This window comes from Lonchura striata, chromosome 3 (assembly GCF_046129695.1).
Source record: "Lonchura striata isolate bLonStr1 chromosome 3, bLonStr1.mat, whole genome shotgun sequence".
Classification (NCBI taxonomy): domain Eukaryota; kingdom Metazoa; phylum Chordata; class Aves; order Passeriformes; family Estrildidae; genus Lonchura; species Lonchura striata.
Window position 1 is genome coordinate 85,564,145 of NC_134605.1, and position 24,881 is coordinate 85,589,025.

Consider the following 24,881-nt stretch of genomic DNA (forward strand, 5'->3'; position numbering starts at 1 on the left):
ATTACATGGAGAAATTTAAATTGGACTAGTGTTAAATAGGCTAGAGAACTTAACTGTGTGGGTGTGATAGGATTGTCACTGCAGGAAGTGGAGCTCTCAGCAAATGCTACTTTACTGCTGTCTTTACGTTTTAATGATCTGGTAATGGGCAATTGGTCATCCTGATACCAATCCAGTCACAGTAATATACTCACTGTAGGGAATATGAATATTTGGTATTTAGAATGTGGAATGGCTTTTGAGATTTTATGCTAAATATACTTAACAGAAAATAAACATGCTTAGGTGCGCATTGGCTCAACTTGTCAGAATTAGGGTAATAGTAGCATGAAGCTAAGATGAAAGTCAGTTTAGGTGTGTTTACCTAGAACTTTGTGATAAAGTTTGTAGATAGCATGGAATATTTGAAGAGAAAAACAAATAATAAAAGCTGTAGCTAGCTGCTTGTTTTGCTTTATGAATTAAATAAAATGTGTGTCTGTTAAGGGAGGCAGAAGGATTGAGACTTAACAAACACTTGTATGTTAGCTATTTATGACAAAAATTATCTGAAGATAAATTAATAATTTCTGAGAAAAAAGGGTCAAGAGAATAGAGCACAGCAGTAGGAAGGCTCTTGTCATTCTTGCAGCTATTGCAATGTAATCCTGGCCAGCATTGCAAGAAGGATTAGCTAGAATGGCTGAGTAAAGCTGCAGCTCTCTGTTTAAAGGATTACAAGATGTTCTGGTCCAGATAGGCATCCTGGGTCTTCAGCTTATGTCTCATTTCAAAGAGCAGTGTTTAAAGTGCATAATCTAATTTGAGTAGAAACTGGTTTTATTGTTAAAATAACATGAGATGCAAAGATGCTGGTAAATTACATCTGGGCTTCTCTGGCATACCAAAAAGGTACAATGTTTTCTGAAAACATCCTTTCTGAGTATTTCAGAATGTACCAGAAGTATTTTCTGTCTGACTATCTTGGAAGTTGGATGTTAAATTTTGATATTTTGAAGTGAGGAGAGATGGAGTCTGGGAATGAAGAGAAGCAAGGTATTTTTCTGTGGAGGTACTAATGAAGATGTTCTTTAGACTTATGGAATTGGTGATTATGGATTTAGGATTTTCCAGGAACATAACCAGGAGCAAGGCAAGTGAACTTATACATAGCAAGCTTCCTGATGATGAGAACCCTATGCACCAGCTCACTTTGACAGGCAAAGTTTTCATTGTGCTCTCACACTGTTGTTGATTTAATCCTTTAGAATAACACCACTGAAAACCAACAGTGTGTAAGAACCAAGCAATAAATGAGCATTATTCCAGGAAAGCATTAGTGGATGTATGGCAGTTTGACAGTCTAGTGGCTCATAGACTGTGTAAAAGGAACACTTCCCCCCTCTGCTTTGCTCTACAGTAATCCCAAATCCAGTAATGTGTCAGAATAAATTGTTATCAGAATCTATAGTTATGGATGGGATAGGTTAGGTTCCTATATGAATTTTGGACTGTTTGCTTTGGAAACTGTTACTCTTGGCAAGAGCTTTTAATTAGAAGGTGCTGGTAACTTTTCCTTTTAACTGAATATATATATTTGAAAGTGGAGCTTTTGTGAGGCAATTAACATTAACTAAACCTGGGCTACTTGCTTTATTAACTCTGAGCACTGGTGTATTTAAAGTATGTGACCCCAATTCATCAAAAATGTCTTCAGCTGTGGTGTCTGTAGGAAACATTTGAAAATTTCTTCTGGATATTGTGCCCATACAAACTGAATCCCTCTGTAGTAATTTGCTCAACTTTCATAGCTCTTCAGACATCAAGGGTAGCTTAATTTCACCTCTTGAAGCAATTTGTCTTATTTATTAATCAGCAATGAGTCTTTTTAAAACCTTTCACAAAGAAATAATTGTATCTATATCCAGGTCACCTTCTTGACTTTCTAGTAAAGGCATAACTTTGCCTGTACTTGAGGTATAATTCCTATTTCTGTTCAATAAGGTCAAGGGCTATTTTGCCTTTGTCTGAAAGAAAGACCACTGCCTGCTGATATTTGTACCCAGTGGACCTTTAAGACTTGGTTGACCCAGACAGGAATTAAAAAGCCAGTACTTGCCATAAGCAACATGGATACCTTTCCCTGATTGGGGACCAGAACAGCAATGATCACTTTCTTTCTTCAGTCATCCCATAGATAATTTGGAGGAGTGGAGCTAAATTGCAGGACCCAGAGTGTCTCCATTGTCAGCAGCAGGAATCCAGAAGTATCATCCCTTGGATGGCTAAGTGTGGAAGCAGATATTTTCAAGTTCTTGATCCTTAACATAAGAAGAAAACTAATCATATAGGTGTAACAGGCTGTATCCTAACCCTATTTTCTGAAGTGTCCAAAATGTGTTCAGCTCTTGAAGCATACATACTGAGTTACTGTCCATAGTTTCATCATCCTTGGCCTTGAGGCATCCTGCTTTCAGCTTTGGAGTAGATGGGATAACTGAAGGCTACTCTGGTAATACTTGTACTAAAAATGTCTGAAATTATAGGAATGTTCATGGAGAACAGTGATATAAGACCTGGGAAAAAGCATAGATGTTGTCAAAGAAAGCCCACAGGTCTAGCTATTGTGTTTAAAATTATGTTAATATAGTAAAGTGAATGAAGATAAGGAAGACAAAACTTTGAAATGGCTATGTTGTGATTGTTTTGTGGTTTTGGTGTACACCATAGAATTTTACAAGGTATGATACTGTTCTTTTGAAAAAAATGCTTGCTGTGACTGAGCCGTGTAAGCTGGAATAGTGACAGCCAGGTGGAATACATTCTGGAGATGGGAAACTGCTAAATGTACACTAAATGATTGAAATGTCATGTGTTCTGTTCTTATCCTGTTGATTGTCTACCCATTCTATTTTGTTTGTGATCCCTGTGACTAAGTCATATTTGTTTTAGATCCATTTTTAAGGCAGTCTCCCCACTTTCATGGCCTTGCACAAAACAAAATTAACTGCATGTACAAATTGCTGTTTTTTTGGATAGACATTTAATTGTTTCTCTTGACTGTTCAAAGTGAAAGCTGAATTTGCTTAATATTGATAAACTTCCTCAGAGAAGTTAGAGCTTAGTTTAATGTGCCAGCTTGTACTGATTGCTGGTATGTTTTAAGGAACTTCTTTCAGTCTGAAGAAAAGGTGTTGACTCTTACTGATTCCTTTAGAGGATTTTCCGTTTAGGAGGGTGCAAGTAAGTACAAGTAGCTATGTGACCCTTTAAAGTGAATCAGGGTATTAAAAATCACTGTAGTGCAAAGGATTTACATTGGACTCTGCTAAAATTATTCACTGATTGTTCAAAAATGTGGAACACAGAGTTCATGTTCCCTGAAAGGATCATTTTTCCAAATATTTGGGACATTTAAGCAGGTACATTTGGATTTTCAATAGTTCACTTAAGCATAATTTTTCTTCCATTCTGGCAGTCCAAGTATGTTGCATGCTACCATCTGGCTTTTAGACCAGAAGTAAACTGTATTCATTATCATTATGAATTCTAACACTTCTGTGGTGTCTTCATCACCAAAGTTGATTTTCAAATTAATTTTATGCACAGTTAAAATTTTTAATTCTAGAGCTCAAGTATATTTTTCACAAGCTTTCAAAAAGAACACAAGCTATTAATTGTTTTGTTAATGAAATCATACTTAGAGATGATTTGTTTTACTGCTCACAGCTTACTGTGTTTATGCTGTTCAAAAATAATACTTATGAATAGTTTAAGAGATTTAAGGTTTTTTGAAGTTAATTCACTGGAAAATATGTTTGGTTTCTGCATTGTCTATGGAAGACCACTTCTGGTAGACTAGTGTACTAATTTTCTCTATTTATAATGCAGAGTAATAAGACAGTTGATGGCCAGCCAAGGAATGTGACACTTGTGTCTAAAGACTGTGATGCAGATGCACCTGAAGGTAAGATGAATTTGTCCCTTGTATTTCCAATGTGATAGGTGCATGCTCAGCTGTGGTAAGCAGCTATGTCTATGTCTTCATGGCTTTCATTTGCCTAAAATGAAGCTTTTATGTATAGTTAGCTTACTTTATTCATTTGAAGTAATAACTATTTTTAGTAGAAACCATGGGTAATAAAGCATTCCAGTTAACTTTAAAATCTCACATTTGCTTTAATGTGTATGTAGAAGATCTTAAAAATAAACCCCAGCTGGTGCATTGAAAGTGCACTTCCCTCTGTTTATTGTACAGACATGCAGACAAGTAAGTATTGTATTTGTTTAAGATACTCAAGAGAACAAAGGTCTGAGCTTCTCAGACCTTGAGATTCTCAGACGGAACTTGAGTCTCAGTGGAAACTTACAGATAAGAGAATTAACATAATTTTTAATGAGATGTAAATGTGGGCTCCTCTATGAGCAACAATACCAGTAGAACTAGAAATCTTAGAGTATTTCTCTCTAATTCTCTTAGAGTTAGGCTGGAAATTATAGGAAACGATAAATTTTCTCCGCTGCATTACTAAATGCCCCCTTTTTGACTGTTATTTGGGCAGAAGATGTCTTATGGTTATTATGGAGTTGAGTAGTGACTAGCAAGCAGATAGATAATGCTGCAGGCCTTTATGTTGATTTTTTTTCTTTTTGACAGAGACTAGTAACATTTTTACTGCTTATTCCTTTATGAAACTTGAGTAAGGCTGTGAATAACTTTGAGCCTGGTTTCATTAAAAAACCAAGCTAATTGAAATCATGCTGGTTTTATTTTTTGCAGTCTTCCTTTACACTTCTTTTCCCTCTGCATATATACAGTTTTTTCACAGTTTGAATTGCAGAAGCCATTGCGATACTGATTGTGACCTTAAAGAGTACTATCGTATTGATTGCTAACACTGATCTCAGCATAAAATTTATAGCCTTCAGAATGGTCCAGACTTTTTTGAACCCAAGCCTTCAATTGTTTTTACTCTGGCCAAATTTAGCTCCTCTGTATGAGCAGCAATTGTATTCTGTGTGCATTTCTATCCTTACGAAAATGCTTTACAGTGTTATTTGATCCATAAAAAAGATAAATAGTTGTCCTGTGTTCTCCTCTTATCAGTATTCTGTAACACCTGATTTTTTGACTGTTTCTTGAAGTTCTTAATAGCTACTCAGTTTTTCTCTACTTTTGTTCTTGTAAAATATTAAAGTTAATTTATTTTGGTAGTAGTAGAGGTAACTGGACCATTAGTTCTTTGTTCTGAGTCTGTCAAGGCAGGTCTCTTCTGCAGGGCAGTTGCCTTGTATTTATACTTATCTTCAAATTTAGTGTATGTGTTAGTTGTTCCTGGTGGTTCATAGCATTTCCCAAGGGTGATTTTTTTTTTTTTACCCCCTGTTTTCTCCCATACTTCAAATCATTAATCCATTTTTTGATGGCTGCTTTTAGACTTAATGCAGTTTCAAGTATTTAGATATTTTGGCAAATATAACTGTTCAAATAATGTTTAAGCTGTCCTGTTTTTTGTAATTAAAAATAGAAACTCTGGCAAAATGTAGAACAGCAAATGTGTTGCCTTTAAAAAAGAGATCACTTTTGACCAAATTGTACAGATCTTTTTTTCTTGTAAACAGCTTCTTGACTTGGCCAGTATCTGCTGAAAGCTCACTGGCATTGATAAGCTGGTTAGCTTGACCTTTGTGAGAGAAATTAAAATAGTTTGATTTCCTCAGACTTTGCTTAATTATAGAATGTGGGATTGGATTTAAATAAATGTACTCAATTTCACCCATACTATATTTTTTGAATACTTTTACTACTTCACATGATTTTCTTTATTAGTTTACTTTTATCAATGGAAATAATATGCTGATGCTTAAAACTAGTCTTCTGATGGGTTGAACACTAATTGATCTGTTAAATGATGGCTGTGGTTTGTCATCATCATCATGTTGTTGCAGTGGCTATCTCTGAATCAGTCTCCTTTCTTAATAGCAAAGAGGTGGAGAAGAGGTTGATATGCTGTCCTGTGCTGAGCTAAGATGGATGGATATTTCTAAAATGTGAATATCAGTGTGATCAAAAGGCTTAAGTGGTGTTGTGTTAACAGTAGATAATACATTCAGGCCATTCATGTGTTTTTATAACTGAAAGAAGTTTGTTTTGTAACAATCAACTTAAAAGTTGCATCAGTCATAACACTTCAATGATTGTTTAATCCAGTCAGTTTTAGAAACTGGAGATGTAATCCTTACCTTGGAATACCTGCAATTTTTAACAGCTGGTAACAAAACTAATGAGAAATAGATGCTGCTCTTTTCTGTGATCAGACAGAGCATCTTGACAAGGCAGGTTTATTTCAAAGGTAGGAACTAAACATTTAAATACAATTTCTCTTGTTTTTAAGGATATTAGACATGGGCAAAAAGAGATGCAAATAACTAAGATAAAGGAAGGTTGGTCAAGTACTTGCAGTTTGAATTGCCTTCTTTGGTACTAGGGTTTTGTGTAAACCAGTGAACTGTAACTAAATGCAAACATTGATTTGTCTCCTCAATTAATTTTGTTCCACTTCAACTGATTTAATTCTAACAGGTGTTTTTCCTTAAAACAAGCAATGACCTTTTAATGGCTGTGATGATAGATAAGCTTATAGTCATCTGCTGTCTTATTGAATGCTCAGATGTTGGGAGATATGATCTCTATTTCCTGTTACTAAGTAAATTATTTTTTTCTTTCTGAGATGGTAGAAGAGACCTGATCAAGCTGTAGCTAATACTTCAGGCTGCATTGGGCAGTGTTTCCTGTAGATTTGTTTCAAACAAATGTTGCTTGGTCCAAAGGACAATTTCACTTCCTGGAGAAACACAAGGCAGTTAAAATGCAATCTTACAGAAAACACATTATTGAGGATTTATAGTTTTTTATATATATATAGTAGCATTGTTATCTGCTTTCATTCAGCAAAGCTTGTCTCTGTTTACTCCTGATATGCAGGCGGTAAATCTGTTTTATACTCAGATAAGGGCCATAATAGTGTAACTACGTGAAACAGAATAGAAGACAAAAAATAATACAGTAGGGTACATCTTTTAAGTCAAAGTACTTTTTTTTAATTAAACATCTTGCACAAAAGGTTTGTGTTCTAGTTAACTTAAAAGGCTTTTTAAGTAGTCTTTTGGGGGCAGCAAGTTATTTTTGTTACGAGTTATATTTGTTATAGCCAAAATAAGCTTTAGTTTTCAGTGTTCAATAGAGTTGGGCAAAAATATAATTTGATGACTGTTTTCAAGGCTAATGACAGCTGAAATGTTGGGTCCACAACTCAGTTGAGTATAAGGTAAAGCAAAGAAGTTCAATTATTTGATTAAAACTCTTGCAGCTGGACTAATGTGTTGAAAATTTGGTATAGGTTTAGCTTAACAAGTTAATGGGATTTAATGTAAATGAGCAATGACTCAGCTGCAAGCCTGAACTATGAGATCTGATAAACATGATCTGCCTCTTTCTAGATTAAAAGATCTAGTTTAAAAGCATTACTTACTTTAAATGCATAACTTGCTCTGAATCCCCCTTGGATTCTTTTCCTTCATTGAGGAAATGAGCCTTGCCCAAGGCCTCTTACATGCTGGGTAAAGTCTTCCTGCTAGGCCTTTTTCATAGACTTGTGCTGACCTGGAACTACATGTGAAGTGAGAAAGAAGGTGGCACAGATGAAGTAATTTCAAAGCTTTAGAAATGAGATTTTTTTTCTAAGACACTCTTATTAGCTAGAAGTCAAAATGTTCAGGACCTCAGGCTTTATTTTTGCTTGAATAAAGACTAGATATAGACATTACTCAGCCTGGAAAGGAGGCCCAAATACAAATGCCAAAACAGGCATTTCTCTTCTAGGGAAATGCAGGAGGCATGGAAAGGGAAACCACAAGCAAGTTGCTCAGAACCCTCAGTATTAGTAATTTTGTATGAAGAGATGTATGAATGTAGGTTATCACTTCCAAACTATTGTTTTAAATTAATTAATTTGAAAAGATACAAAATGCTTAACAAAGTAAGGATTATAGTGGGTACGTTCCATTTTCCTGTTGCTTTGTGAATGACCTCACTAGTACTTTACCCTGAATCTGTACTTATACCTAAAACTTTTGAAGTCCTCTATAACCATAAGAACTCCATATAGAAAAGCACAGTAGTGCATGTCTGAGCACAGAAAGCCCTGTTTGTCACCTGTCAACAATATGAACAGCTAAGTGTGCTGTAAATATCTTTTTAGCAATACATTGTTCACTGATATGCAGGTCTAGATATGTCAATTCCCACAATTATTTTTCCCAAAGGAAGAGGTTTTGATAAGAATGAAAATAGTAGGTTATGCTGTCTGTTGCTTTCTTTGTAGAGTTTTACATCTCTGTTCATCCCTAGAGTGTGTCCTTTGATGTTTATCACTCGCTATATCTTTAAAGTAATTGTTTGCCTCTAGTTGTGTTAAAATAAGGTTTTCAAGGGAGACTCAGAAAATGCCTCTTGAAGACCTTCAAGTTTGAGGTGGCAATTCAAAGGTGTGAAGTACCATTACGGTTTGTCCTTAAACCCATGTGGCCAGTGCTTGTAATTAACTTGAGTTGTACACAATGTTTCAAAGGATATCTCCTTTCCACAAAAGCACTGAGAATACTCTTTCCATCAGCAGGCTGATCCAGCGGTTTATTGCTTCCCTGCAGAAACTGGGCATTCTCTTTGGAATTAAAGCGGCTTCAGATTTAGCTTCTGGTTAATGCTGTACCTTTTCACTTTATACATGCACTTGTAGCATTAGTATTTTCCTCACTTGAGAGTACTTAATAAACATTAAAATCAAGTCATCCTTTAAACTTATAAAAACTGAGATTATCAGGTTTAGCTCTTCAAATCTCCTTAAATGTTCTTCACCTAGTTAATACATGCAGATCTTGGCACCCTCACAGAATCTCTGTAACCGAAGTGAAATAGAAACCTTAGAGCTGGGTGAAATTTTGCATTATAATGCCATAACTGTGCTAGGATGAACTCCAAATCTAAAATGGCCAAAAAAGGACTGACAGGCTCTCTGAATGTATAGAGGGAAGTAGTGAAAACTTTTGCTATGTTTAGCTAAAGTTTGTTTGTAGTTGTAAGATACAGAATCTTCTTTCCACAACTAAATCCTTCATTCATACATAAATGCAAATCCTGTTCCTACATGTCACTTCATTTAAATTTGGCTTTTGGGGAAGAAATGTAACACCTACTTCACTCAACAGGACATTATTTTTATTATTTGACATTAAGAAACTTTGATTAGTGGTTTTTTTTCTTCTTTCAGCACAGAATCTTGGAAGATCTTAATAGAAGCCTCCTTATGCTATAAAGCCCTGCTAGCACTGATGGGACTTGAAAATTCTCAAGCCACTTAATATAAACATTCATAATGAGTAATTATCGTCAAGAAATTTTGTGCCTGCTGCAGTTGCTCACGTACTGTAAAATAACTGGAAATATCTATTGGTTATTCAGTCTTATAATTTTTGTTACAAAATCAGATGTATTTGTTATAAAAGCAGACCAATTCACATTGATTGCATAATTTTTGTCTGTCTAGTTTTATATCAAGTTGTGTTTGATTTGCAGATGGACCATGAGAAGTATCATACCAAATGTACCTGTAGCTTGAAGCACTGAAAAAACACCAGAGTTTTCTTTCTAAATAATTTGTCCCAAATAGATTTTCCAGGCTCCTCATTAGTTCCTGGTTTCCAGGTTTCTGGCTCTACTTAAGCCTGCTAAATCTTTTCCTTTGTTGGGGTTTGATTCCAAAAGGTAGCTTTTTGGACTAGACTTTATCTGGCTAGACTTTTGGAGTCCTACAGGTCTACTTTAGGTGCCATTTAGGTGCCATTACCATTTCCAGCTAAGCAAAAATAAAAAAGCCTGCACCAAAGCCAGATAACTGGGATGAAATAGCAGGCAGCTTTTTTTTGCTTGTATGTTAGACCTAGATTTTAGATAACTGCAAACTGCTGTTTAACATCTGAAACATCTGAGTGATTTGATACTCATGCTTCTGTTGTGCTCTGTAGTACTTCAAAGTGCCATCAGCTTGAAGTGTTGGAAGCTTAGTGATTCACATCTCTGGGGAGTTAATGTAGCTACATATAACCAGTTGGGAATTATTTTCAGATCTCTGCTATATGTGAGTAGTATGTGTTCCAATATGCTTTTCAGTCTGATATGGGATCAAAGGTGTAATTTAATGGCAGAGTTAACCTTGAAGCAAGTGGTGCTCAAGCTGTTTAATGCTTGCATTATTGTGAAAGTTGAATGAACGATGAATTGAAATTTAAGCAGTTTCTGGGATAAGTTAGGTAAGAGAAAGATAACTGGTATGGAATGCCACAACAAAAGTTGTAAAAGCTTTGTTTAGGTGATTAATTTTAGTCTGTGAAACCAGAGAAGTAGCAGCAGTGGAGGGGCTGGATTGTCAAGTGCAAAGAAAGGCTCCAACAGCTGAATGAGGCTACTGTTAATTCTGTATGTATATGTATATGTGTGTGTGTGTGTGTATATATATATATATATATATATTGCAGCAGATAAGAATATGGAGTGAGTGGGGATATGTTCATATACTATATTAAAAAACACTTGTAGAAACTAATGACTAAGGGGCAATTAAGAATGTAGTCACTTCTTGCTGTTTAGCCAACAAGAAAATAAAAAAATCCTGTATTTGTGGCTGGGACAGCTGTTGCTGCTATTCCACAAAACTGTTTCCAGAGAAATGTGGAAGTGATATGTGAAATACAATTTTTAACAAACTTCTGTCGACTTTGGAAGCACTGGAGTAACCTGAACACTATGAAATACTGACCAAGATGTTAAGTTGTGAGATGATAGGTACAAAATGGGGAAAATTTTAATGTACCTGTTAATATCCTCCTGTAGAAACTCCTGAAGCTTGCGTTGTCTCAACAAGTTGGTCTGTCACCAAAGCCATACCTATAAGCTTCAAACAGCAGCTGCTTTTTGCATTGCAGATTTTGATTCATTGGCAGCAAGGCTATATGAAAGAAGTATTCTTGGATACCTGAAGCTATGCCTTCAATACTTCTAGGGTCTGAAATTTTGCAGTGCTTAGGTGTTCAAGCACAGTGAGGATGCAACTTTTTCTTTAGAAGTAGTTTTGAGTGTATCTGAAGTAAAACTTAGTTACTGCTTGAAACAGGGGGACATTGACTTCATCTGTCTTTGGATAACATTCTCACTTTGGCGTTTTCCATCCAAAAATATCATTGTTATTTAGATTTGTGTGGTGTCAATATCTACCTTCATGTAATGATTTTGAGCATACACAGAATTGAAGAGGTAGTCTGGTCCAGTCCCCCAGAAAGGGGCAAGTAGAGCAGGTTGCTCATGTCCATCCAGCTTTGAATTTCTGAGGGACAGCCTGCTTCAATGGTTACCTATGCTGATTGCCTCTCCTATTTAATAGGTGTATTTCTTGCTGCAGCTCTGTCATCTGTTGTTCTGTTGTTATGCAGGTCTAGGAGGAATCTCAATACTTTGTAAGCCCTCACTAGATAGCTGAGGCAGCAGTAAGACACATGTGCTAACATCTTTACTTCAAGCTGAAAGAACACATCTTAATTGGCAGCTGTGTGCTCTAAGCTGTTGCAGTGGTTCTCCACTAGATGTGCTTCAATAAGTCAGTGCTGCTTTTGTACTGGGCAGCCCAAAATGGCACCATTGCACATGCAGTTTGTCACAGTGGAAGAACTGTTCAGTTTTGTGCACTTTTGCTGTATTCCAGATAGTGAAGCCTGATATTCAGTTACATTTCTGAGTTCTAGATGAACACTAGTAACTACGTGTTCTGTTTGTCTACTGGGAGATGAGGTCACTTTCTGCACAGTTGAATTTTATCTAGCCAGCCCTGAGCCTGTGCTATTGCATGGTGTCACTTTGTTCCAGATGCAGGGCTTCTGTCTCTGTTCAACTTTGAGGACTGTTTCAAGGGGCTTGAAAATAACCCTTTCTTAAATCTGACCATCTAGTGTGTTGGACCTCTTTATTTCTCCCCAGTTTGATCTATGGATGTGCAGAGGGTATAATCTGATTCATTGTCTAGTTGATCAATGAAGAGGTAAAACAAGTGTACAGTATTGATTTTCAAATAATGCCAGTGCTTATAAATTACATTGTTCACGACAATTTGTGACTCTTTCCTAAGAAACTTATTTCCTTCTATGTGCTTTTGTGAAAGATCACTGTGTTTATAGCTGCATAAAAAACAATCTTCACCAATAAGTTCTCATAATTTGAGTTTTCAGTGCACAAAATCATGTTTTAGGCTTTAATATTTGGCTTTGAACTGAATTGTCATTGTAATTAATCATAAACTAGTTAATTCACTTCCTGAAGAAGCCTAAATTTTAAAATAGTACATTAAGTGTAACTATTTCTTACCATAATGAAAAATTCATTAGTGGACTCAAAAAAAATAGTTGACTCTTCTGGTAGTAATGACTATTAGTACTTGTCATTCTTTATTTTAAAAATTGTTTTGTCTTGAATCCTGGCTGTTTAGCTTTGTTCCTTGATACATAGAATACGTTGCATTTTTTAAATGGTGGCAGGTTTCTTTTGAAGGCTTGGTGGCTTTCCATGTGTACTTTTGTTCTACATAATCAAGATACCTCTAGTATTCACATTGATCATTCTGGATAGCAAGTAGCTATCTTAATTCAGGCTATTCATTATAACTTATTCTAAATTGAGTCATATGGAAGAATCAGTTGATGAAAAATGTCATGTCAGCCTATTAAGTAACATTTGTTCAGAAACAATAGCTAAAATTTAGTTATCTGCTCTTGTAATGTTGCATAGAAATATTCTCGCAAGGTCAAGCTATTCCAAAATATTTATCATCATCTATTTAATCCAATTATTATAAAGTGCCATCTGAAAGTCTTTCAGTTGTTTTTTAATTCAAGTAACCAGCTGGAGAGCTGCAGATGGTATTGACAATATTATCTGCAGTTCTGAAGTAGCTTCACTTCACCAGCATTTCTTAGATGGCTGCTAAAAGTGAGCTTGAAGTAGCTTCACTTCACCAGCATTTCTTAGATGGCTGCTAAAAGTGAGCTATGTAACTATGTAAATAGTGTATCACTCACAGCTTTAGAAGGCAGATCTTTATTTCAACTGCACCTGGGGAATATTTCCAACCTGGGGTCCCAACTGAGGGACAAACAGGCAGTTTCTGGGTTGCTTACTTTCTCTGGTGTTCAACATGTTTGTACACCAGTTCCTGCTCTGAAGTGGGCTTTAGGTGGGGTTTGAAGCATAAAAAACCAAAAAAGACCAACCAGGAAATAATATTTTACCTTAGCATGAACTTGGCACATGCCCTTCCTTGCATTTGAGAGATTAATGAACTGGCTTGTGTGTCCTGCTGGCCATCCTCTAGCCTGACCCCTTGAACGCCACAGGTTCAGTGTTCTATACAAGCCTTTATGCTCTTTATCTGCTTGTTGAAAATTCCTTGGAAATTTGATTCTTAATTTTAAAATCTACTAGTTAGAAATGAAGAAAAATATAGTCACATCAGAAAATCCTACTTCAATATTCTTGTTGTTAGAGGATTAAGGTTTAACCAGTATGGTCAAGTCTTGTGTACAAATAAGGCTTCTGTTATCTGGGTTGCAGAAGGCCCAGTACACAGCTTTTTGTAATCCTGAAATGTGTTTTAATCCAGAACCTGCTTTGTATGGCTGTGGTTTATATCAAATGGGAAATGAGTTCCCTTTTGGACAGATTCTAGTTAATAATTTACACACCTGCTTGAGAAATTGATCCCAGTAGTAATAGGGTTACATATATAACTTGTAGCTTTGTGTTACCTGTCACAGTCACTCTCCCATAACAAGTGTCCCTTTTGTATACGTTCTCGGTAGTACAGTAAATTCTTCTCCTTCTCCTTGGTAGGAGAGTAAATTAGATGTAATAGAGTATAATTGTTCTGCAGAGTTAAATATTGCTAAAATATGATCCTACTATATGATATTTAGCTGATTTTTTTTTTTTGTTCTGCATTAATCAGTACTATTTCCTTTCAATTTAGATCAGTGTATTGTCACTCGGACGTACCTCTTTCTTCATAAATTTTGGTTCTTCAGTGCAGCTTATTACTTTGGGAACTGGGCATTCATTGCAGTAAGTACTTGCATTTCGGAGATCTCTGAATTGAGTTGGGTAATTTATAGTAGTTGTCCTTGCATCATTTGCATCCCCACACTACAATTTGTTTTACTTATATAACCCTTATATGCCGCTGAACTGAATAACAGTAACACTTTCTACTTTAAATTTGCAGGTCTTTTTAATTGGATTAATTGTTTCATGCTGCAAAGGCAAGAAATCAGTCATTGAAGGTGAAGTAGATGATGACGATTCAGATATGAGTGATGATGAACTGTCTGTGTATTACCATTGACAGCCTTTTGCCTTCAAAATGAAAAATGTAAAATTATGTTGAGAGTCATGCCTATGTGGAGCTCATATCCAGACAAGCATCTTTGCACCTGTAAAAATAAAAGAAATGAGTGTACTCCCTTAAAGCGATAAAAAAACCTGAATGTCACTGAGTATCACTGTTAAATGAGAACAAATGTTGAAGCTAACTTTAATATATAGAAAATACTGTTTTATGATTAACCATATGTGTAAACTTATGATGTATAATTTGATGAACTGTTGTAACTTGTAATTATGTATTTTGTAATTTACAATGCTTTTTCTTTTTTTTTTTTTTTTTAGATTTTCTTAAATACTTTAATGTTTAACTCGTAGGACTTTTTTATTCATAAATATAACTAAAATCCTGCAAAACAGTGCAAATAGTGCAGGAAAGATTTGGATGAAGTTTACACTCTTAGACGGACTTGACTTAACTTTTGCATTTGTTTTGCTGGTATTTCTATATAAAACTAGAGCTAACAAGAGACTGTCCATTAAAGTATGCCAAAAATATAATTTAAATGGTGAGTTTCCAGTCTTTGAAAAATAAGTAATTTTCATACTCTGATCTCAACTAAGTTACCATGGAAATCCTTAGGTAACTATGAGGTGGCTCTTGCTCTCTCCGAGGAAATCCTAGTGAAATTACTATATTCAGCACTGTTGCAATGTCTTAGTACAGTTCTGTTCTGAAACTTCCAGGTGCCTGATCTAGTCATAACCAATGGAATAATTAAGATGTGGTTAATTTTTAACTTATTTTTCTCTTCAATGCAAATTGTCTAGTTTGAAGTTCTTTCAATATTTAAAGTAAATATTGTCAATTTGTTTACAAACCAATATGTTTATATAAACACAGTTCAGAAATATTTTTGTCATTTGTGTTGTCTTTGTAAATTAATGCTATTTTCGCTATATAGTTTCTGAGTTATATATCTAAGGATGAAAAAAATCTTCATATATCCTTTGACAGACTCTGAAAGAGAAGATGTTTACAAGGACAAGTTTTTTAAGCTTGCTACCTGAGGGACATTATAGTCTATGCAAGCATATGGAAAGGTTATTAGGTAGTCTTTTTTATGAGACTAATTGTTAAATGGCTTTTAGAATGTAGGGTAGTTATTAATATTATATCCTACTTTCATGTTTGCAAACACTAAAGTTATTTCAAGAACAATCTGCCTATTTCTGCAGTATTTCAGAACAGCAGGTTCTCAGGAACTTCTGAATTCTAATTTAGTTTCAGGATTGGAGGAGGTCTTAGTGAGTTGTGTAGTTCATGCAGGAACACAGAACTGGTGTTTGGACTATAGGAACAAAAAAAACTGATGTCTTTTAACAAACCTTCTGTGCCAACTGCTTCAGCAATACAAATATTGATGTGGCAATGTGTAAGAATCACACACAGAATAATATGAGTTGGAAGGGGGATGCATATGGATCATTGAGTCCATCTCTTGCTGTTGTAGGTGGCTCATAAGCTGAAAATATGCAGTCAGGTCTGCTCAGCTGATATCTATCAGTCTGTTTGCTACTAATGTGTCATTTGAAAGAGAAATGTATTCAAACACTGAGAGTATGTACTGAAATTTGACTAGCTGTCTGACTAGAATTAGCTGAACATTATTTAAATATGACAACTGGGGAAACTTGCAAGGAATTAGTTATAAGAAGTTCAAGTAATTCAAACAGAAGGTAGAATGTGATGTTGACTGTCTGGAAGCTGCATCCAGAGCATAGCAAGAACTTGGAGTATACTTACTTGCAGATGCCCTGGTGGAAAACTTATATGAGCTAATTTAAATAAAGTTAATGGCTCAGATGTCCTTTCTTTGTGGGCTTTATTCATTTGTCATCTGCAGTTTTAACCAAAAATTGTCACTTCCTCTTACAGGTTTGTTTGTAACACAGTTTTACAAAGTTATATCTGTTTTGCCCTAACTTTGCCCTGGGGAAATCCCTGTTCATCTGGGGAAGATTGTTAGGAAGGTGCCATGCAGTTGCTTTGTGCTGTGTGCAGGCCTAGAGGATCACTGGCCAAGATGCCTGGCCAGTGCCTAGGTACATTTTGTTATAGATCTCTCCTGTTTCTAGCATTTCCTTAATTTCAATTCATTTCTCCCCAGTCCAGTTCTGTTTCCTGTCTAAATAATCTATGTACAGTAATACAACAATCTGCCTTTGAAATGGTGACTTTGTTTTTTTTTTAATTGGAGGACTCACTAAGTATGAGGGTTTTTTTAATCCAGGTGTTAATCAGATTTATAAGCAGACCATTGTTAATTGCAACTATCAAGAAGCAGGCTTCTCTAGAAGAGTTCAAAAGTTACTTCAGACATCTTGCTGTCACTCTCTGTCATAGAAGCAGTAAATAACTGCCAGCATTCATAATCAAAATTATTCATCACCTGCCACATCCTTACTAAAATTTTTCAGGAGTTCAATGAACCATTTGACTGACAAGGTTTTAAAAGATTTTCCATGCACTAATGTAATTGTAATGAATATGCAGTCAAGAATTCATTTCTAAATACTTCATATGATGGAAACTTGACGACTTTAGCTGTACTGTGCCTTTAAAATGAACTAGAGGTGTTTTCCTAGAGGTGTTAAACTAGAAGAAGTTTACTGTGTGAACTCTGTTTTTCTGCATCCATTATCACCAAGTCAAGAAAACTAGCAGTGAAGTTTAAGACAGCTGTGACTTAAAATACTTGGCTTTGATCAATACTTGCAGGAACTTTCAAGAATTTCCAGTATATTTTCATTCTAGTTGTCTCTTGTGCAGTCTTAAATGCTTGCAGATAGAACAATTAATTACTTTTCATCCGCAAAATTACAGTGCTGCTATAGCAGCACATCTCACCTCATTTAGCTGTTAAATATGAAATGATAGTCCAGTTTTCTGCAGTTTTGGGAGCTAATTTAAACTTTGCAGACATGTTACAATTGTGTTCTACCTTGCAAGCAAACATTTATTATCTTCAACTGATTCTTCAGAGATTTGTTTTCTGGACTAAAGTCACTAAAAGGCATGGGAATTTTTTCACTGCTTTCTTTAAATGAGTAATATTTCAAATCCATCTCTGAATTGTGAAATTTCAAAACTTCTGTACTGTTATTGTCAGACCTGCCTTAAGTTACCTTTGTTGTTGCACTTCTTGAGTTAGATTCTACCATGTTGGAGGCTCACAACCATTTAGAAACTAGAGAGATGTAAATTTTGCTGACATGTCAAATAAACTAAGATCACTAGGAGTATGTTGGATAGAATTCAGCAACATGTGCCAAGTAGTTCCTCATCTTGCTACTTGGACTACAGTGATTGCTAGTTTATCCAGAGTTCTAGGTCATAAGTATGATAAAGCCTGTAATCATTTGCTTGTTCCATACCTGAAGCTGAAAGTGTGCTGCAGATATCCTGCTGATTGTCAGAAACAAGTGAAAAGCCTTTCCTGGTAAACGTGAAAAGAAATATCTGCTAACTGTGTTTTCTGCTTTAATTTCAGGGATTTCTGCTTTAATTTTCAGGATTGCAGGGTAGGCTTGAGATTTTTGCACTGAAAATTTTAATGTTTCTGGGTAGAGTGTACCTGTGTGAGAGTCATGCTGCAAAGGATGGTAATTGCTTGTTCAGAGAATTTGACTATTTAAGCTGAAAGCTAATAAACCTTTTCAATGCTTATGATTTGCTTCTGAATAATCAGTGTAGACATAACTATGCAGTTTCTTTGAGATGTCTTCTATTGCTGTATTTCTTGGGTTTTCAGCTGTTATTTGGCTTTGTAGGCCAACTCAAACTTGTGTTGACAGAGCTTGGAAAAGCATTACCCCTTGTAGAAACTATTATGTGGTTTATCCTAAAATAATGCTAAATGCTGTTGTGTATAGCAGAGGTACAGTTGAAGTGTTTGAGATAACTGATGAAGTGTAGAAGGTAACTTTTTTCCAGTAAGTAAGCAGACTTGTGACTGTGCTCATACAGTTCTGGGCATGGGCAGGAAAATAAAGCCTTGCTTCTGAGATAAATCAAAGGAAAAAAGATTTATCCCTTTCTAAAATTATCAAAATAATTTGAAAAACTCAGGCTGTAACATTTTTCAGGATCTTAGGTTAAAGATTATAGTTCATATTAAAGTAATTCCTACATTTGTATAGATCTATTCTCTTGTAACCTTCTTAAAGGTCATTTTTCTTGCAGCAAAGCAAAGAAATTAAATTGAGAATCACTATCTCTTCTACAAAGGTGTATTTTGAATGTACTTCCCAAAAGAAGTAAAAGCCTTGTTTTGATTGTGGCAAGACATAATTTTCTATTAATACTCTAAACCAAATTCTGCTTCTAAATTAAGACACTTGCCAATTCTGGATAATTAAATGGATCAGAAATTCTTCAGCTTTAGTGAGATGTGGTTTTTACAGAAATTCTCTGGAAGCTGGACTATTTTTAACTTCCTTCTATTCAGAGGTTGGATGAGTGATAGCACTTCAGTCAAATTTATAGCTCTAAAGAGGGATATTTCTTTTAAATAAACAGACAATTTAAGCACATTTAATGAGCTGTATTTACAGCTGTCTTCCAGATTTACCTCTAGAAGTGTAGTGTATTTAGGAGGTCAGACAGAAGAATTTGGATTTATAGAGGACTAGTAAGTAGAAAGTTTTGTGATCCTCCTGTATTGATGGTAAATCCTTATTTTGTATGTTATAAACATCTGTGTTTTTTCACACAGAAATAATGCAGGTTGCCTATAAAATAAAACAGCTTAATTTTTTTTGAGCATTTTTGAAGGACAATTTCAAAATCATTATCATGAGAATCCAAAAGTCTTGCATATAAATGGAGATTATGAGACATTCTAAGCAGATGTGAAGCTGAACAAGTGTGTAGTTCCTACTGAAATTCCTGCAAGGAAATAAAATATAGATTTGAGTTAATACCTCTGGTTCTGCTAAACTGCCTAAACATTAATCATGACATTTGATATTACCACTTGTGGTAAGTATTTTTTCAGCCAAGAGTACTTCAGAGTCAGGACAACAAGGACTTGGTGTGAATGACTGTGGTATTTCTCACACACATAAGCCCCTTCCCAAACTTACAGCCTGTGGACTTATCACTACATTAGGCTTTTGAAAGAGTGTCCTGGGACTTAAATATATTTGATTCTGGCATTTAGTACATAAGTTAAAGGTACCATTTGCATCCTAAGTTCAGAATTATAGAATCATTTAGAAAACTTGGAGAAGTCTTGTAAGATTATCAGATCCAACAGTAAATCTAATGCTGCCAAGTCCACCAGTAAACCATGTCCCTAAGTACCACATCTACATGTTTTTGAATACTGAGTTTTACTTAGTCTTCTTTAAACTTTTAAGTTAGAAAAGTGCAAATCTACATAATTATTGTATGCTACCTTTGCAATCTTTCCAAATAAAAATTTTAAGATGCTGTTGACAAATATATCTGATTTGCATGGAATGTACTTTTGGAATGGGCTAATGAAGAAAACTTCAGTATATTTTAAAAAATATTTTGTTCTATCTTGAGGTGCAAAGTCCTGAATCTAGAATAGCTTTTTTTTTTAAACATAGAAGTTATTTTCTTAACAATGGATGTATCTTTCTAGTGCATGGAGAAAAAAAAAAAATAACTGGAAAATATAAACTCTAGAGGTTTCCTCATTTTCCAAGCTATGAGGCAGCTAGTTTATTTTTTCAGAAATTTGTATCAAAGAAATTTTTTTAATTAATTTTCCTTCCTAGAAATATAATGCCTTTTTAGTTGTGCAGAGACTGATATCAGAATATTCTAGGGTATGATTTTTCAGAAATGTTGAGTGGAGCTCCTGCTGAAAACATCAAGGGTTTCAGATCCTAGGGGATTTGGAACATGCTGCTTTGTGCTTGAAGTACTTAGGGAAAATATAAATCCAACTGTTCTCCTTTCTGTTCATGAAGTAATTAAATATATTAAAAACATACTTTTAATGAATGGAGTTTAAAATGCTATCAGTTTTAGGTATTTGAAATTGCATTCTTAAAAGGTAATATTTGACTAATTCAGTAATTGTTGAACAGGTTTCAGACTTACTTGGTCTGCTGGTTCTGATAGGCAGCAGAAGGGTACTGTCAGAACTGATTGTAGATTATTGTAATCTTTCCTGAACTATCTTTGAGCATAGAGTTAAGAGACTTAATAATAGAAAATGGGGTCTTTTTATGGAGACTTTTTAATTTCAGACTCTTAGTCCTGTGCTCTCCTGCTTCAGAAGTTATCCAGATGGTACCTGACAATATTCTGGAAGGGGCTGAGAGCTCTAGGAAGCAGTTGTTCATGGAGAAGACAAAAGTTGAGAGAAAAGACTCTCGCATATCATAGATCCACAGCATTTAAAGCTTACACCACAGAGATCCATACTTCAGACAGTCTGCTATCTAACAGGTCAGTGCTGCTTCAGTCTAGGCTGATCTGCATTGTGGGGAGTATTTATGCTGCAGGATGGTGTAAAGCAAAGCTGTGTGCTGAGACAAGAGCTTGCTGCTTACAGGTGTGCAGGACCTAAACCTGGTCTGTAGGTGTCTAAATTTTGGTCTATAGGAAGATTTTCACTGCTGACAGAGAATTGGATTTCTCTAGTCCATCACTGGACAGGTGATCTAGTTGAAGTTATTCCCTGCTCATTACAACGGAGGTTAGACTCTAGATGACATTTAAGTTCTGTTCTAATCCAAACCATTATGTGATTCTCTTCATGGAATCATAGAATCATATTCTTGATGAGTTAGATCTCAAGAGTTATATCACCTATTTTGGAATGTGGCAAAGAAGAACATTTGGTAGAAGCTGAGTGGGTGTTGATCCTGGATGATTAGACCTTCCACTTTAGTTCTTTCACATTCATAGCAAAGGTAGATTAAAACGTGTGGGCAGAATTTAGTCTGAGCAAGTCCTATCTGAAAACTGAGCCATTTAATTTGAACAAATTTATTCCAGGTATTTTTGAAACTTAGTTCATGGTTTGGGTTACCAAATTTTCTAGATAATCTGTAGTTAAGGTCCCTTGTATATTCAGAGATGTCCTCCTCTACAGATATCCTAATATCTGATGTGTTTGAAATACAGATAATACACTCTGTTCAGGCTGGCTGCAATACCTACCCAGTACTGCTAGATCATTACACTGTCCTCAATTTGGGTGAAACAAGCTTTTGTTTGAATCCTCAGGAGAACTTTGTCCCTGCTGTTTAGTTGGATGTATTGCAGACTTCTCTTGGCATCAAAAAAGGAAGCAGAAGCAGCAGCTTCTATAACAAATTGCTCTGTGGTGTGTCCACAAGGCAAGGGTGGCAGTGGTGGTCTGACTAGAGAGTGGCACACCTGGCTGGCACCAAATTATAATTTTTCTGGTCTTGGAGGCATTCCAAGAGTAGCTAGATTGGTCCTCCAGGCTCAAAAAAAAGCTGTATTGTAACATAGTTCCACTGAAAAGTACATTCACTGCTCATCCAGCTATGTTGTCCTGCTGAACAAAAGGTTTTTCATTATGTGGGACTAGTGCTACCACGTGAGGTGTGTGGAACCAGCATTCATGCACAAGGCTTGCTGAGCAGACAAATGGTGACAGTTCCAAGTGGTAACAGTAGAAATACGTGTCCTACCAAAAGGAGTCCTGTCTTCTGCAGATGAAGCATGTCTATTTTTTGTTTCAGAAAAATCTCAAGATCAGCATCCTGACAAGCTGGCATCCTCCTACAGTGGAGCAAGGAGCTGTTTTAATGCCTTTCAACTGTTTCCACAGATTTCCGGTGCCACGGTAGAAATCATGTGAGGATGGTTCTGTCTCATCCTCTTAGCAATGTGTGAACAGGCCCTGTTTTGACAGGCTTGCTGGATGTGTGTTCACAGTTCCCAGTAAGGCTCCCAGGTCCCATGCCAAAGACACAGGGATAAGTACGTCATTCAGATTTGGCAAATCTATCATTGGGCTGGATGAATAATGTGGAGAAGGGCTGCTCTTCATGCATGTGGATTTCTGTCTTAAGGAATGTACTGAAATAGAAATGTTTTCATATTAGTGTCCTGTTTTAGGCCAGTGCCTGAAAAAAATCTTTGTAGCAGCAACTCTGAGGTGTCTGATACGATGGGGATATTTTGAATTGAATAGCTCATCTCATAAAAAAAATGTAGCATATCACTCCTGATAGTGTTACTTTTAGTCTTATTCCATGTGTTTCTGACAGGCCTTATTTAGATTTACCTATTCCACTTAAATTAAATGTAAAACTTAACTCACTATTCTCCAATAACAATTTTTTAAGCTTTTTGATGTAAGATTTTCCATTTGTTTTTCAGTCTATATTTTAAAATGGTTTTTCAGGACTTCAGTCCTGTGGGCAAATGATCTTTAAGTGCCTTGAGGAATCCACTCATTTTATGTAATAACATTGCAAAATTTATCCTCAAGTAGTTTTGGAGCTTCATTTAAATAATCTAGTTGAATTCTCCTAAGTCACGGATAAAAGAAACTATATGTTCTGGCTGTACCTTATGCCCTATTGTTGCTCTCTGTGTATTGTTTGGACTCTTTCCAAAACCATTCCTGATGAGTCTTTTGCAGATCCTGAGCTTTTTAACTGCAAAGATTATGCTGCTAGTTAACAGATGTACTTTTAAAAAGTTCCCTTACATTTCATCACAGCTCATACAGCATCATTATTTTTTGAAATATGCCAGTACTCCTAAATCTGTAGTGCTCCTGTGTGAGTTTTATAACATTGCAGTTATAAAACTTTACATATTTGCCTGGACTGTTAAATTGCATGGATGAGAGCTGTTCTCCATACTGTAATGGATTCAGCTAGCTGCTCTTGTTCCTGCTGTGCTGAAAAGGATCCTGCTCTGCAGTCATCTACAGTGGCAGTCATCAATATGAAGGAAAAAATAAAACTCTCTAATGTGCTTCACACAGGAGTTTGTCAGATTCTCTCTGAAGTTGCCCAGCTCCAGCAAGTCATAGCCAGTTTTTAACTATCCTTAAAGCACTTCTAGTTCTTTGCTGTAGAGTTGTTCTCCTCCAAGAGCAAATAATAAGTCATATTGTTTGCATCTTATATGTTCATGTGGTTAGTTCTTAGTGATAAAAAATGCTCTTCTACAGCAATGGAGTTTAATTTTTAAAAGTTCCTATGGTGGGAGTGGTTGTGCCAAGGTATTAAAATAACTTCCATTATATCTCATCTTGTCCCAGAGATAAGAATGTGAAGCATCATGTGGACACTTCTGTAACATTAATAAAATGCATAGTTTGGTGTAGTATATGAAGTTTAATGTAAATTATGTTGTATTTATACAGAATTCTCAGAAGTGGCAGTTATGAAAAAGAGTACTTACTCTTGAATCAATTTTTTAACTAGTGAAATACAAAAGTATATATGCAGAAGTGAAACTACCTATTTCTATTAAGAATAATCATAAATTGTCCCTTATGTAAGGAAACAATAGGGTGAATATGAAATTGAGTCATGCTGCCAAAAGGGACTGTCTCTGTATATTCTTGCAGCATGCAGTGCTTGCTTAATCTGTTTGTGAGCTCCCTGACTTTGCTAGTGTAATTTCAAAAATAAAGAGAAGCTAGGGAGCAGGAAGGAGGGAGAGCTACAGCGTGAGTGGAGTGGGGTGATGATCTGGGGAAGGATAGTGACTGTCCTCAGGACAGCCAGCAAGTGATCACATTGGAAGGCTCCTGAAGAAAGGTTTTCCATCTGTGTAAGACTCCAGAAGGACAACTAAGGTGTTCCACCAGACAAAGATAAACGTCTGTATCAGGATAGCAGGCTTGGATATTAAGGTGGATGTGATGCTGTCTTAGCCACACTAGCCAAGGGAGACCTATGTCCTAGGGAAATCTGGTTGCCAAGGGTTTATTTTCTTACCCCTTCTCTCTCTATCTCTGCCTGTCATCATTCTGTTGTCTTACATAATTTGTATTGCTAATATATGGTGTCTTTTTTACTTTTCTTTGTTTAATATTTTTGGGATGTTTTGCCATATGATGACTTGAAATAAACATGATCTAAATGGCAAGTTGATAACATGACATTTTTCACCCAAAGATGCAGCAGATCTCTGCCAATGCCTTGGCTATGCCCATATCCCTTCCATGCTGTTCAGGTATCCAGAGAGCAACAGATTTGCATGGACTAGTGAACAGCTGTCACTTGCAGAGAGAGAAGCCAGGTTTTTTTGACAGGTCACCACAAAGGGCTTTTTGAGTTGTGCTGAAGCACTGCAGTGCACACTTGATCCTTGAGGGTCCACAAGGAGCTGATGAGATGGATGAGCTGACTTGTCATTGCCTGCCAGTTCCTTAGAATTCTA

General features: G+C 35.9%; 1 protein-coding gene across 2 annotated transcripts in view; it reads left to right on the forward strand.

Moving 5' to 3' along the window:
- The window catches only part of LMBRD1 (LMBR1 domain containing 1), a 66,142-nt gene extending 49,816 nt beyond the window's left edge, over nucleotides 1-16,326 (forward strand). For both annotated transcript variants that reach the window (XM_021530149.2, XM_021530150.2), the window contains exons 14-16: nucleotides 3,871-3,946; nucleotides 14,106-14,197; nucleotides 14,358-16,326. In XM_021530149.2, coding sequence (XP_021385824.2) covers nucleotides 3,871-3,946; nucleotides 14,106-14,197; nucleotides 14,358-14,477 — 288 coding nt within the window. In that variant the 3' untranslated portion in view covers nucleotides 14,478-16,326. The remainder of the gene's footprint in view (nucleotides 1-3,870; nucleotides 3,947-14,105; nucleotides 14,198-14,357) is intronic.
- Nucleotides 16,327-24,881: the final 8,555 nt, after the last annotated feature.